This window comes from Bombina bombina, chromosome 9, assembly GCF_027579735.1.
Source record: "Bombina bombina isolate aBomBom1 chromosome 9, aBomBom1.pri, whole genome shotgun sequence".
NCBI classification, from domain to species: domain Eukaryota; kingdom Metazoa; phylum Chordata; class Amphibia; order Anura; family Bombinatoridae; genus Bombina; species Bombina bombina.
The window spans coordinates 220,098,110-220,114,379 of NC_069507.1; the positions used below are offsets into that span (position 1 = coordinate 220,098,110).

The following is a 16,270-nucleotide window of genomic DNA, read 5'->3' on the forward strand; positions in this document are numbered from 1 at the left end:
AGCCCTGGGTGCTCAATAGCACTCACAGATAGCTATACTGTCCCCAGAATCCCAGGCAGTTAACCCCAGACAAGTCTGGGTGCAAGGCCCATAGGGAAAATTACAAAACAAATTAACACAACACACAGAGGAAGTCTAGCACTCATTTGCAAGCTCTCAGCTAAGAATTAAAGCAAAACTGGAAGAGTTAGTTACCACATCTGGCCAAATGGGACAAGCCCAGGTACCACGTCAAGGTCTCTCCCTAAACTTGGGTCCCGAATATTACAATGATTACATAAGTCTGTGAACCCTTAACTTGTTCCCAGTTTGTTTGACTTGTCTGGGCTTAACTGCCTGAAACTCTGGGGACAGTATAGCTACTTGTGAGTGCTATTGAGCACCCAGGGCTGTGCATGTTGCAGGGTCATGGGATATGTACCCAGTCCAGTCTGAGAGTGCAGCCCCCTTCCGTGTTAAATATATGGAACTGTCCAGCAGATAATATATAAACAGACAGACAATATACAGAACCTAAGCATATTCTGCTTATAAACATCTGCAAATTGCCACTTTATTTAGGTATCTGTTTTGCTATACATTTATCTTTAGCAATGCTTGCTTATACTAGTGCTACATTTGATGCCTATATGGGCTTGCATTGAATTATCTCCATAAAATAAAGATTGTGATGCTCGGAAATGGGAAAAAAAACAAGAACTTGTTTAAACATGACACTTTTATTTACATATTCAACAGAAGTAAACACACAAACAGATACAAATCTCAATAACCCGTCCATACATCACTCTCTGCACTTTAGAGTAGCACAGATCAGCTGGGTTTGCAAATTCTCCCATCAGTAAAATTCAATGGAAAATGCACAGAGCTGTAATGTAATGGAACCAATACCAAATACATAAGTGCCCTGGCAGTTAACTATTTAGTGTCCTATTTATGTTACTTACACAGAATAACATTGAATGTTGAGATTACAATCAAGCAAAAAGAATGTGGGCACATTTTAGACCAGTCCCAGATAGAACGGTTTTATTTTGCACCGGTAAAACAATACTCTTCACTAGACAGTCTTGTTATATATACAAATCAAAGTCTATATGTAAAAAGTCTACTCACTGCATGTGCTCTTATTCACAGACAGAGCTGCTGCACAATGAAATGCTATTGACAGTTCATACACAAACCTTTTGGTGTTTCACAATTGTATATTTACCTCCCAGAGTATTATCTGACAGTGGAGCCAGGATGGACTGGAGAGGCAGGAGATAGGAGGTTATAGATCCTCACTCATAACTTCCTGTTTATGAGACAGGGATCTCTGCTCTGCCCATTTATCCTCTTCTTCATAATAAGGCTTTGGGGTAGTTTACTTAAATCTGACAACTGTTGACAGTCGTACCCACCACACCTCTGTACAATGTTTAGTAACAGAGGAGCGGGGGAAAGAGCAGAATGTAAAATCTGTTCTCCCTCTAGAGAGTTTGGGGTCAAAGACGTCTTGCCAAATGATTTAACAATCGCTCTATTTACAAGCATCTTGGTTTCAGGTTTTCAGCAGTTTACTTACAGCAAATCTAAATCCAGCTGAAACTACACAGCCTTTTGTGAATTTAGCAAAATCTCATTATGACATAAAGAACATAAATGGACAGAGCAAGATTGTTCTGCATTGCGTGGGTATGGACAGGTCCCTGTCCTGGTGTAAATATAAATGAAAACAAAAGTGAGAGTCTATAGTATCCACCTACCTACAAATAAAATATGGTTCCTAAATATTCTGTAGTTTTTGTACAGCACCAACTCTACTGTGGTTGAATGCAGAATATCTGCTCATCAGACATTGAAGTAACAAATCTACATAAAATTAACCCTTCCAATGCTAGCTGGGACATGAAAGCATTGATCTACTATTTGCTACAGGTTTACTTTGAAAACAAAGAACCTGCATTATATTATTGCTTTCTCTTATTACATCCAAGTCTGATAAAACTTTTAAATTAATACAGGATATTGCAGGATCTAGTGTTTGGGTTTTTGCTTATGTATATGATCATCATTATGATTAAAAAACAAGTTTCATGAAAAAATACCAGAAATTTTACAAAATTAATATCTAAACAAAAATATGAGCAGTGCCAATGCCATTCTATACAATTAATAACAGTATAAAATGTGGTGCAATTACAGAGATGACTAACAAATCAGAAAAAGGCAACAGTGGAAATAAAGGGCTTAGGTTATGCAGCTATGATTAATGAAGTTCCCCAGAGATCTATGTTTTTCAGGAAAAGGACCCCATGCCCTCTATTTGACACACACATATAGTGCAGCACCCACACGTAGACCTGGAGTTTATAAACTAGCTAAACAATTTGTGATCACGTCTATCCTCACTCACAAAGGCCTGGCAGCCTGCTGTTACTAGCTAGCATAGGATGGGATTTTACTGCTGGATGATAGGTGTCTGTAGTGGAGTTAAAGGCAGACACGAGCCACTTAATGCAGTGTGACTACAAATTCCATACTCCGTATATGAAAGAGACATAGCTGCTTAGAGTATAAAATTAATCAGGATCATCTCTCTCACTGCACACCCTTCAAAGCTTAACAGGAGAATGTAGCTAGAAAACTGTGTGCACACTATATATATGAAGACTCTGCTGTTTCAGATAATGTATTCTGGTTGCCAAATGATGAGCACGTTGCCATTTATTTTTCACTTACAGGCCAAACTGAAAATAGAATTTTGGGTGATTAAAAATGCAGCCAAATAACTATTATGCACCCTGGGTGCCTAAACATATAGCTAGTGTCTCTGCCGCTGTTAGATCACAGGTCCTAACTTGCAGTGCACAGAGGAAATCGAGCTAAGGTCACAAGTTCAAGAAAGAAATGTATGTCAGATATGGCCAAAGCGGTGCAAAGTCTTACCCTGGCATCCATGTAAACCATCCACTGCGCACAGGGCCCCTCAGCGCCCATGTAAACCATCCACTGCGCACAGGACCCCTCAGCGCCCATGTAAACCATCCACTGCGCACAGGACCCCTCAGCGCCCATGTAAACCATCCACTGCGCACAGGACCCCTCAGCGCCCATGTAAACCATCCACTGCGCACAGGACCCCTCAGCACCCATGTAAACCATCCACTGCTCACAGGGCCCCTCAGCGCCCATGTAAACCATCCACTGCGCACAGGGTGCATACATTATATTTTTTAAGAAGAATTACGTAAGAAGAATTATGTAAGAAAAAAGATGGCAGCTAAAATCTTCATGCAGGAAAAGCTCCATAAACATCTGAATCCTCCCAGGTAGAATGAGTATGAGCTGGCTAGAGAGAAGTTTACCAATCTGTGTGTTGTAAATGTGGTGAGATAATGGGAGTAGCGTTACAATGAAATATGGGAGTCAGAAAAAGAAAAAACACTGCAGGGGGCTATCGTACCAACCAGCAATAAAGAAGGCAGTTGTAACAATTTTTGGTGCAGTTTTGTACATTTTTAGTGCAAAATAAAGACATTTATTATGGGGAAAAATTAAATAACTCAAGGCATCTGAAACAAAAAGACTTCATTTTACTGTGCAAAAAACTCTAAAAAGCTAGAAAATGTCCGTCTGTCCAAGCTGAAGAGATAAAGATCAGCTGAAAAGCAGGACAACTCCTTGTACATAATAACAATATTTAGCAGCTGCTGGCAGGGTGCATAGGACAGAAAATGTCATATGTAGCAGCCATAGGTATTCTGTTTAGTATCTGCAAGAACACCACCATCAGTGCAGTTTTTATGTATTAATCACATTTGTATTAACCATTTGGTGATCAAACAAAATTCTGCACCACCTTACTACACATTGTATTGGACCCTTGTGGGGAAGTCAAGCTGTTAAAGAACTAATAACCATTTCAAGACGTTTGAAAGCTCATGTCTTCAGTTTCCAAGGTTTATCCTCATGTGATTTGGAATCACATATTTATATGTCAAGTTTCACACTCTTTGCTCCTATTTTCTGAAGAGAAATATATTTTCTCATTATTCACAGCATACCCTACTAATGCACTCAGGAAATTTAGCGAGAAATCATTATTGGGACTGGGAGTTGGTGTTAATCTGCGCTTCATTGTTTACGGTTGATGTTGACTGTTTTGAAAGGAGTTTTTTTTACTAATCTGACTATATTATTTTGTAACTATGAATGTAATTAGGAATTGTTGATCAGGTATTTTATAGTTATATAAAGGAACTTCTGTACTGTCCCTTGGGATTGTGACAAAAAGTTGATGTTAACAATAGTGTCACTTTAAATACAGTCCGCACCTTTGCCTGTGATTGCTGTAGGACCACAGCCGTCCAAGCCTGTAGGAAGCTGCAAGGTTACTAGGTACCTTATGAAGACCAGTACCTGTATCCTACTCTCTGTTGCCTATGCTCATCAAGCAAGGGCAGCTGCAAGAGGTTCAGTTTACAAGATAGTGTATAGTTTCTGCTCATTTTTCTTCCTCTTTCTTTGGAGCCTGAAGCTCAGACAGTAACTCAGCACCAGCATCGCCAGCCTTCAGGGCAAACCTCAGAGCTCCGTGTGTGAATCCAACGGTGCGGAGATTACGAGAGTAGTCTGCAAACACGGCTGAAATCAGCTTATGTGAGCAAATGTTAAGGAAAAGCAGTGTATGAGATTGTAGATATGGAATATGAGTCTAACACAATACACACATCATGTGACATTAATGAGACACAGTCACCTACTGTCCATAATGCCTGAGGGTTAACCTATTTAGCAGCGTACAAGATTAAAGGGGCAGTAAACACCTTGTAATTACAAGACTTTTCTGTTTTGTTGTCATAGAATAACATAATTAAGTATAAACATTTTCATACAAATATGATCATGTTTGCTGATGCTGTTTTTCAATAGCTAAGCTGCACCATCACTTGCCTCATTCAGAGGAGCCAATCAGGGCTTGAGTGGGCACACACAAGGCTAGTCACTGTTGTTACGTTAGTATAAAAACATTATTTTGCATTTGTTGTCAGTAAAAGTCATTTAGGAAAATATATGTAGCAGGGTTATCTTTGTGTAGTCTGCAGGGTGCATTATCAATTTAAGAATTATAAAATCTTCAATTTTCAGAGTCAAATTACATGAAAATGTCATGAAAAGGGGGTAAAATAACGAAAGTATATTGCAAAGTTGTTTTATTACACATAGCTAAATATTGTATATTAAAGGGATAGAAAGGTAAAAATGTAAATGTTCATGGGTGTGTTTCACTGTAAAATAGAAGCATTTTTGCAATATACTTCTATTATCAAAAATGTTTCTAGCTAAAATGATTACTGTTTTTCTGCAGCATAAGCATAATTAACAAACACATAATAACAGGACAATGCAATAGCACTTAATCTAAACTTCAAATGAGTTTTAGATTTTTTTTCTGACACATTTCAAAGTTATGTTTATTTCCACTCCTACTGTATACAAGTGACAGCCATCAGTCAATCACAAATGCATATACGTATATTCTGTGAATTCTTGCACATGCTCAGTAGGAGCTGGAAACTCAAAAAGTGTAAATATAAAAAGACTGTGCATATTTTGTTAAAGGATATAAATGGGAAAGTTGTTTAAAATGACATGCCCTATCTGAATCATGAAACTTTAATTTTGATTTGAGTGTCCCTTTAACCTCTTAAGGACATGTGACGGAATTTTTCCGTCATAAAACAATTGAGCAAACTGAAAGCTGTGTCCTTAAAGGGTTAAGGACATATATAAAAACGTCAATAAAAGAGACTGTCCAAACAAGGCTGTATGGAACATAGGATAATCTAAAAGGGATTCCACACAGCCTTGTTAGCACAGAGATAAATAGAAAACTAGTTCAAACATGGCAGCACCCATTATTTATAGAAACTGAAGTACTTAAAGTGAATGTAAATTTTGATGCTAAAGTGCCCGGTTTTTAAAAATTCGATTAAAAACAGGGGAACTTTAATTCATCAAAATTTACATTTCACTCATGTTGTAAAAAAAACTTACCTTTTAATCTTGACAGCCGCTCCAGCTTCCTCCGCCCGTCACAAAGCCTCTTCCTGGGTCTAAAATGAGGAATCCGGCTTCCTCCAATCACGGCGTTGAATCAGACACTGATTCCCCCCCGGGGAGGAAGCCGTGATTGGAGGATGACCGTTCCATCATTTCTGACGTCAGCAATGGCTTTGCGACGACCGGAGGAAGCTGGAGCGACTGCCAAGTTTAAAAGGTAAGTATTTTTTCACAATGAGTGAAATGTAAATTTTGATGAATTAAAGTGCCCCTGTTTTTAATCGAATTTTTAAAAACCTGGCACTTTAGCATCAAAATTTACATTCACTTTAACATAATTGCAAATATACATCTGCATATTATTCTATGGCTAATTATTGCTTTCAATACATAATTATGTCTAGCATGTATTTACTGTTAAATATCCCTTTAATAATGGGGACATTACTGTATCAGATTAGGGGTAAGGCAGATCTATAAGATAGAAAATAGTGTAGTTAGAATGTGATGTGACCAAAGAGCATGCCCAGTGCACAGATAACCCTTTGCTTAAACCCTTCTTGCTGCTCTACTTGTGAAAATAAAGGATATTTGTTTCATCAGTGACTTCAATGGCGCCACACTGCAGACAGGCTTCAAGGAACGAGGCAGCACGGTCAAAACACCTCATGCTAAGACAAAGATGCAAGAGAACAGAACATGACTTGGGAAATCAAAGCGACTGTGAGAGAACAGATACATCACTGCATTATACAAATACTCCACAAGGGGGCAGCAACATTTTACAGGACCCATTTACACTCACTTGTGCAGCATCTCTGTCACCCGAGTAAAACAGCCGAGAGAAAGAAGCACAAGGATTGCTTTGTACTTCTGGTTAATTTGCTGGGAGCAGAGATGGTCAACCCAACGCTTTAGGACCTCGGCACACTCCTCTGGGTTCAAACGCACCTGAGCAATGGAAAGAATAGTAAATGAAGCTCACTAGGGACAACTAAAATGACTAAATGCTAAGATATTGTTTATTAATAGCAGAACAAAAAAAAATTACAATGAATTCTTACTATTCACATTCTTTAAAGATTACAAGGGGAGCACAAAAATATTAGTGCTATAACATCGCTCAGGCAGAAATAGATTGCACTTCTATTTGATGTAGTTCTGTGTTATACTATTAATTAATAACATTTTAATTCAGGACTTAAAAGGGACATTAAACTGCTGGGCACAACTACCCTAGAATTGTTACTACTCACTGTGTTATTGCATTTCATTCTGTTCCTGCAGCTCTTTTCAAAGTCCTTTCTCCTTTTTAATATCTTAAATGTGCCAGATACTGAAGCTCCGCCTCTTCGTAATGGGGGCTGCCATCTTGGAGTCTGACACTCACAGATCAGTAATGTTGTCCACTTTTTTACAGCTGTATAATGTGCTTCAGGTTAAGGAGCATGATACAAAGCAGGAGCTTTACATGTTGCAGATTCTGCATTGCTATATATTATCGTTGAGTGCTTTTTAAAATATATTTTGTGTAACTGTAAAACTGTGTAAAAATCAAAATTTATGCTTACCTTATAAATTTCTTTCTTTCCAGACATGGAGAGTTCATGACGTCATTCTAATTACTAGTGGGATATTCAACTCCTGGCCAGCAGGAGGAGGCAAAGAGCACCCCAGCAAAGTTGTTAAGTGTAACTGCTTTACCCATAACCCCCAAGTCATTCACCCGAAGGAAATGAAAAAGGAAGAAACACAAGGGTGAAAAGGTGCCTGAGGTTTAAACCAAAAAACTGCAGAATTATAATTTTTTAAAAAAAGTGCGGGGACTCTCCATGTCCGGAAAGAAAGAAATTTATCAGGAGGACCTAAACAGAAGGCACCACCGCTTGAAGAAACTCTCTCCCAAAAGAAGCCTTGGCCGAGGCAAAAGTATCAAATTTGTAGAATTTTGAAAAAGTATGCAGAGAGGACCATGTTGCCGCTTTGCAAATCTGTTCCACAGAAGCTTCATTTTTGAAACCAAGAAGAGGAGACAGCCCTAGTGGAATGAGCCGTAATTCTCTCAAGAGGCTGCTGTCCAGCAGTCTCATAAGCCAAACAAATTAAACCTCTCAACCAGAGAGACAGAGAAGTAGAAGTGGCCTTCTGACCATTACGCTTTCCAGAGAAAACAACAAACAGGGCAGAAGATTGCAGAAAATCTTTAGTAGCTTGTAAGTAAAATTTTAGAGCCCGCACAACATCCAAGTTATGCAAAAGACGTTCCTTTTGAGAAGGAGGATTAGGACAAAAAGAAGGAACAACAATTTTCTGATTAAAGGGACACTGAACCCAAAAATGTTCTTTTGTGATTCAGATAAAGTATGCAATTTTAAGCAACTTTCTAATTTACTCCTATGATCAAATTTTCTTCATTCTCTTGGTATCATTATTTGAAAAGCAAGAATGTAAGTTTAGATGCCGGCCCATTTTTGGTGAACAACCTGGGTTGTTCTTGCTGATTGGTGGATAAATTCATCCACCAATAAACAAGTGCTGTCCATGGTCTGAACCAAAAATTGTCTGGTTTCTAAGCTTAGATGCCTTCTTTTTCAAATAAAGATAGCAAGAGAAACGAAGAAAAATTGATAATTTGAGTAAATTAGAAAATTGCTTAAAATTGTATGCTCTATCTAAATCATAAAAGAAAAAAATTGGGAACCGAGCAAAAGGAATGATGTCCATGGATGCCACCATCAGCCCAATCACCTCCATGCATTGAGCCACAGATGGACGAAAAACAGACTGGAGAGAAAGGCAAGAAGCAAGAATTTTGGCTATTCTGACCTCCGTCAGGAAAATCTTAATTGACAGGTAATCTATCATAGTCCAGAGGAAACACACCTTTGTTAGATGGAACCAGAGAACTTTTTTCCAAATTCACCTTCCACCCATGGGAACGTAGAAAAGACAAAAGCATCTCTGTATGAGATTGGGCTAGTTGAAAAGACGACTCCTGAACCAAGATGTCGTCTAGATAAGGCACCACAGCAATTCCCTGGGATCTGATCACAGCCAATATTGCCCAAAGAACCTTTGTGAATATTCTGGGAGCCGTGGCCAGATCAAATGAAAGTGAAACAAATTGGAAGTGCTTGTCCAGAAAGGCAAACCTCAGATACTGATGGTGTTCCCTATGAATGGGAACATGAAGGCATGCGTCCTTCAGGTCTATGGTCGTCATAAACTGACCTTCCTGTACCAAAGGAAGAATGGAACAAATAGTTTCCATCTTGAAGGACGGAACCCTGAGGAATTTGTTGAGACAACCTCCATTGACAGAGGCAAAGAGAATGACTGGGGGTTATGGGTAAAGCAGTTACACTTAAAGGGACAGTATACTGTAAATTTGTTTTTCCCTTATTGTGTTTCCAATTACTTTTTTACCAGTTGCAGAGTATAAAATGTATGAAATTTGCTTTTTTAAATCTTATTTGTGTATATGAATTAGCTGATTTTGTGTTTTGAAGCCACAACCTAATAAAATGGGTTGAGCTTGTAGGTATAATCGGATCTCATTACTTTATCACACTGTGTACATATACCTGCTTCTATATCTTATATCTGTCCGTAAACCAATCACCAATACATGGAGAGAACAATGGAAAATTAACATTTTATTACCTTATCTCTTCTATAACCCACTGGGAGCGTAATTTCTTCTTCTGGCTGTGTTAAAACAGCTTGGCCTTCAGGCCAAAAACTTTCAGGATGGGTGGGTATACCACAGGCTAAATAATCTATTTCATATGCCAATATAAGGGTAATGGAAATACTTGTAAACAATTTAATCCACTCCAGCAGGTAAAGTGGATCATTGGGAACAAATTAAAGGGGAGAACATTTTTGAGTAAACTGTCCCTTTAACAGCTTTGCTGTGGTGCTCTCTGCCGCCTCCTGCTGGCCAGGAGTAGAATATCCCACTAGTAATTGGAATGACGTTGTGGAGTCTCCCTGTCATAGGAAAAAGCATAAATGTAAAGGTCACATGATGTATTGTGCACACTAACCTGAAGCACATTATACAGCTGCAAAAAAGTGGACAATATTACTGATCTTTTAGTGTGCAGCTTATGTCACAGGCTGTGACAATATCTGAGCTCCAAGATGGCCGCCCCAGTACAAAGAGGCGGAGCTTCAGTATCTGGCACCATTAAACTATTAAAAACAAGAGAACTGATTTGTAAATAAATGCAATAAAGTGAGTAGTTACCATTCTTTTGTAGCAGTTTACTGTCCCTTTAAAAAGCACTACATTTTACAATGGTATTTTGGATTAAAAAGTTTTGGCTGCTCTAAGATGCTTTGGTTAAAAAAAAATGTAACTATCCACTTGTAATGCGTTATTCTTTGCACAAGACTGCACAAAAGGTTGTGCTCCACTTGTAATCTAGCCCTAAGTTCTTAAAATATCACTTTTATTACAAATCTCCCCTCATCATGAACAAACAATACTCAAAAGATGCAGATAATGTTGCTCAACAATCAATTTCTATATAAAGACATATGAATTTGGTTGTATTGCTATGCTTAGTATGCACAAACCATTCAGGTCAGATTTATTAGTCTGTGACAACAAACAAGAGAAATAAATATCACATACATGGAGCAAAAGACTCTCCCTGCAGCTTTATAGCGTATCCATAATGTTATAAAGTTTTAAAAAAATGTCCTCTTGATAAAAAAAAATGTCCTCTTTATGTGAATTACAGTATATAGTTCAGGGTGCTTAAAATAAAAAGCAGATAATGTGTCACTAAAAAAAAGTTTTTAGACCTGGGGCACTAAGGGTAAGTTAATTAAAATTGATTAAAGGCATACATTTAGCCACCAATCAGCAAGTGCTACCCAGGTGCTGAACCAAAGATGGGCCGGTGTTCTATTAAGAACTCCAATTCATCAAAGACTCCAATCTGACGTCACTTCTGGTGATTCCATACATCTGATAAAGGTTTACTTGGGGTGTATGCCAGAGGATGGGCGTGTGCCCCTCAAGACAGGCAAAACAGATAGTGAAAATAGAAGAGTCATCGGAAGTGACGTCAGATTGGAGTTTTCGAGGAATTTGAGTTTTTGACAGAACACCGACACCTAAGCTTACAGTCCTGCTTTTTCAAATAAAGGTACCAAGAAAACGTAGAAAAATTGATAATAGGAGTAAATTAGAAAGTTGCTTAACCCCTTATGACCAGCGCCGTACCTTGTACGACGCTGGTCATTATGCCCTTAAGGACCAGCAACGTACCCTGAACTTTGCTGCAGTCCTGTGCTTCTCTCTGCCGCGATCTCGCTATTTTTAGCACTGCAGAAAAATAGAGGCACTGCAGAAATAGATTTGCAGAGTTACCGATGCAGAGAGGGCCACTCTGAGGCCCTCTCAGCATCGGACAGCGGTGGAGCCGATCGTTGGTGGGTGGGAGAGTAAGGAGGGAGGCGGGTGGTCAGCCCATCGCTGTAGGGGGGCGGGAGCGGGTGAGACCGCTACACCACGCTACAGGGAATAAAAAATAAATCAATTAAGCTGCGTTATTGAGGGGGAAGGAGGGAGGAGGGGCAATGAGGGGGATCCTACGTGGGATCCTTTGACGGAAAAGAATCTGGGAAGGGGGTAGGGTATTGAGGGGGGGGGGCAGCTACATTACAGAAAAAAATGTCTAATTTGCAGCAAACTGGGTAGAGGGGGGAGGGTTAGAGAGCTGTTTGGGGGGGGGGGATCAGGGAGTTTGGGAGGTAAGGGGGACACTACCTTGCAGAATTTTTATATATATATATATATATATATATATATATATATATATATATATATATATATATATAAACAGTGTCATACGGTAAAGCACTCTCAAATAGTGTCCGGGGTGCACAGCAAGTAGGTACAAACAATCCAAGAAAAGGCAGGCACTCTCCGCTTTCAATCTGCAAAATTTTTACTCAGTGACGTTTCGGGGTTTCACCCCCGTCCTCAGACTTACATATAATGCGTGAACAAGTTGTAACATACTTATACCCTTACCCCACACCATTTGCATATACAATTAAACAATAATATAATAATCATTTCACCAAAACTTCATGTCATCTTTGAGAGATCTACCCCTCCGGTATCCAATTCTTGGTTCACCCATTCCTTTAAAAGGAAGGGCATTCTCCAAGCTCAGTAGTCTCCAATTACTCTTCAGGATAGCACTCAGGCCATTTTTATCCACTGCATATGTAGTAACCAGTGTCATCTTCTCCTGCTCCACTCCAGGGGCATCTTGTTTTTTGGACCTCACCTGAACTTACTTTCCTGATGTGCTTCTCTCCAGTACTTGCGGTAACCTCTTCTTATGAAACGCTCCTTCATTTCATCTGTCTGTCTCTCCGCCCGACTTGCATCTGTGAAGTTCCTCTTAACCCTTACAAACTAGGATTTAGGTAGAGCCCTCTTAAGTGCTGGGGGGTGACAACTGGTTGCCTCCAGGAGGGAGTTTCTATCTGTGGTCTTTCGAAATTTTTAAAAAAGAGATTGATGATTATCTTAAAGAAGCCCTGGAGGATATCTCAAAGATATCCTACAACTTACAGATCCAGTGCACTGTTACTCAACCAGGACATGGTTGGAGGAAGTAAAGCCCGGGTGCTTCAAATGCAGTGGGTGCACCACTTGTAACGGGTTGATCACAGGTAAATTCTTCCATCATCCAAGGAGCAGGAAGAAGTATGTACATAGGCATAGGATGACATGTACTACGAGCCATGTAGTCTATTTATTACACTGTCCGTGTAGTTTGTTCTATGTGGGCAAAACTAGTGACAATCTACGGATACGGATGGCCAACCATAAAAGCTCCATCAGGGCGGCTATTAAGAATGGAGAGTCTGACCAACCAGTGGCTCGCCACTTCTTGGAGAGTGGACATAATGTCTGTGATCTACGGTACACACTGATAGACCATGTCCCGGCCCCACGAAGAGGGGGTGACAGGGGAAACATCCTATTACAGAGGGAATCAAGATGGACATATGAATTGGATACTTTGACACCAAAGGGCTTAAATGTGAAGCTAGACTGGCAGTGTTTCTTTTAGGTGTCATATGAAAAGGAATATAGGTCTGCTCATGTGATCTGATTTATCCATGTACTTTATTTCTGGGTTCAATTATTTTTCCTAAATGCTCTGTTGTTCTCATTAAGTTATTCAGTTATAAGAATATAAGGCTGCTCTTGTGATCTGATTTATCTATGTGCTTAACTATTTTCCAAATGTGATTCTTCTGCCATATGTTTTAGTACACCTAGTTTAGCCTTGTGTATAGCTTAAGTAGTAGTATGGTATATGACTATAGGGCTGCAGAATAGTTTATAGATGGAGCAGCTGTTTTACCTAAGTACTAAAAAATGTTCTTTCCTTGTGTATAGCTTAAGTAGTAGTATGGTATATGACTATAGGGCTGCATAATAGTTTATAGATGGAGCAGCTGTTTTACCTATGTGTTAACCTTAATACTTAAAAAATGTTCTTTGCTTGAATTGCTTGTATGTACTAGGATAATATACATTGGCAGGCTATACTATGGAATAGGAAGAGGATGACAGTCTCTTTATATAGTTTGCAGTACAATTTAGCAGATATTGGGACAGGCACGTTTTACTTTTAATTCGGTAGAGAGATGCTATGTGTGATAATCTTATGATCGTGCTGCTTATTGTTTTTAAATACTTTTATTCATTTTGTCACTTTGCTGGTTTACAGGATTACTGTGTTAACACACGATCACTGGTGATGGGAACCCTAGCTACAGGCGACGTCTGCTATGACGTATACATGCTGGGGTTGGCAGTGGTAGGTGGTTGGCGGCTTCCGAGGTGTAACCCAATAGAGTGCGGTGCCTCCTTCTTGATGACGTAGTTACAGCGCCGGGTATGCACCGCTGAGGGCCGTGAGGACATGAAGTTTTGGTGAAATGATTATTATATTATTGTTTAATTGTATATGCAAATGGTGTGGGGTAAGGGTATAAGTATGTTACAACTTGTTCACGCATTATATGTAAGTCTGAAGACAGGGTGAAACCCCGAAATGTCACGGAGTAAAAATTTTGCAGATTGAAAACGGAGAGTGCCTGCCTTTTCTTGGATTTTATATATATATATATATATATATATATATATATACTTTTATTTTTATACTGGTAGACTTTCTGCCAGTACTTAAGATGGGGTGACTGTTGTGGTGGTGGGGGAGGGAATAGAGCTGTTTGAGAGGGGTCAGGGAGGGATCAGGGGGTGGGATGTGTCAGGTGGGAGGCTGATCTTTACATTAAAGCTAAAATTAACCCTAAAAGTTCCCGAATAACAAGTGTGGTGCACAGAGGCATTTAGCGGCCTTCTAATTACCAAAAAGCAATGCCAAAGCCATATATGTCTGCTATATCTAAACAAAGGGGATCCCAGAGAAGCATTTACAACCATTTGTGCCATGATTGCACAAGCTGTTTGTAAATAATTTGCGTGAGAAACCTAAAATTGTGAAAAAGTTAACAATTTTCTTTATTTGATCGCATTTGGCGATGAAATGGTGACATGAAATATACCAAAATGGGCCTAGATCAATACTTTGGGTTGTCTACAAAAAAAATATATATAGTTTTGATAGGTAAATATAAAAAAAGGCTCTGTTTAAATGTAGTGATGGCAAAAATGCTCTGGTCTTTTGGGGAAGTTTTTGTCTGAAATGCCTGGTCCTTAAGGGGTTAAAATTAAATGCTCTATCTGAATCATGAAACAAAAACATTGGGTTCAGTATCCCTTTAAATATCCCTGCTACTAGCTGCAGTAGACAATTGCCCATCACTTTGCAGATTCCTGGATTCTTCCCTTAATATAAATATGGTATCTTAGACAAACACGAGGCCTGTTGCCTTGTCTCCATTGCTAACCTTAGCCAGCCAGGCAGCGTGGTTCCACTCGTTGTAGGTCTGCAGGTAGCGGCACGCGTCAGCAGCTTTATCAATCAAGCAGAGTAGCTGCACCCCCTCTGTATCCAGAGAAAATTGGTCAATATATACTTAGTAACATAAATATGGACAACAAGCACATTTCTCTGGGTATACAAATATATAAGCTCATCAGCAAAACCGTTAAATGTGCAGAAATGAATATGGTGCAGAATCAGCTGGGCTGGTAGGTAAAAACAACTTACCTGCCAGCTTCCCATTTGCTATCATGTTGGTTGCCACCAGTTTGATGGTGCTTTGTGATGGACCAGAAGAGGTGACGGTGGTCACCAGACAAGCTTTAAGTGAGTCACAGTAATACTGCGGGTTGTCAGCGCTGGTTTCCAGCAGGAGTTGCACGGCACGGTCTGTCTGTAATCAAAGTCACAGTTGTGCAATTCCTAAGAGACTATTGATGTCTAAGGCCAGCACATAATAAGAGCTTATTGTATTCAGACATGCTACATAAACACCCTTTCAAATTGTCTGGCTTCTCTCTATACCCACCCCCCACTTGGAGGTTGATTTTGTCTGCTGCCTCAATCTTACACAACTCCACTAAAGCCACTAAAGTATAGTCAGTATAGTTGGCAGTTTAAAAAAGACAAAAAACCCTGTTTTAAATTAAAAACAAAGGTAAACAATTTAATACACCCCAGCAGGTAAAATGATAGTAGCATATCCTGTTAATGCACAGTGGGTTCATTCCACTCTTACATCTGCTGTTACCAAAAACAAGATACCCCCCTCACTGTTATCAGCCTTTCAAAGCCCCTATGTGTTCACTCCAGAAGTCATTCTGTGGGTGTGTTTGCCCTTCCAGTGGGAAAAAAACAACAACTTTCAGAGCTAAATTACAGAAAAAGTGGGCAAATGAAATAAGTAAATAGCAATACAAAAGTGTAATAATAAATCATTTGGAGTTAAATGTCCTTTGACAATGTCTGATTCTTCTGTAAGTGAGCTCATGTGTGTTTCTGCACATTTACCTGTCCTAGGAGGAGAAGCTGGTCTGCACATTTCCTGGTATGTTCATAGCTGGAACGTTTCACTTCCTGAAGATAAACTCGGTCCAGCTGGAATTTCTGCAGTCAGCAGCCGGGATAAGTTGCCGTCAGGTCACGTGCAGAAAGAGCAGGGATCCAAGTCACAAACAAAGAGGGAACAATGCCACGATTACCACAATGGACATTAAAGTCAAATT

The 16,270-nt window shown here is 39.4% G+C and overlaps 1 protein-coding gene across 1 annotated transcript in view; it reads right to left on the reverse strand.

The window, feature by feature from the left end:
• Nucleotides 1–700: 700 nt before the first annotated feature.
• WDR11 (WD repeat domain 11) overlaps nt 701–16,270 on the reverse strand; it is a 163,372-nt gene continuing 147,802 nt past the window's right edge. Inside the window, exons 24-29 of the mRNA XM_053692652.1 lie at nt 16,056–16,151; nt 15,273–15,438; nt 15,010–15,107; nt 6,854–6,999; nt 6,637–6,719; nt 701–4,641 (exon numbers count right to left, since the gene is read on the reverse strand). Coding sequence (XP_053548627.1) covers nt 4,490–4,641; nt 6,637–6,719; nt 6,854–6,999; nt 15,010–15,107; nt 15,273–15,438; nt 16,056–16,151 — 741 coding nt within the window. The 3' untranslated portion in view covers nt 701–4,489. The remainder of the gene's footprint in view (nt 4,642–6,636; nt 6,720–6,853; nt 7,000–15,009; nt 15,108–15,272; nt 15,439–16,055; nt 16,152–16,270) is intronic.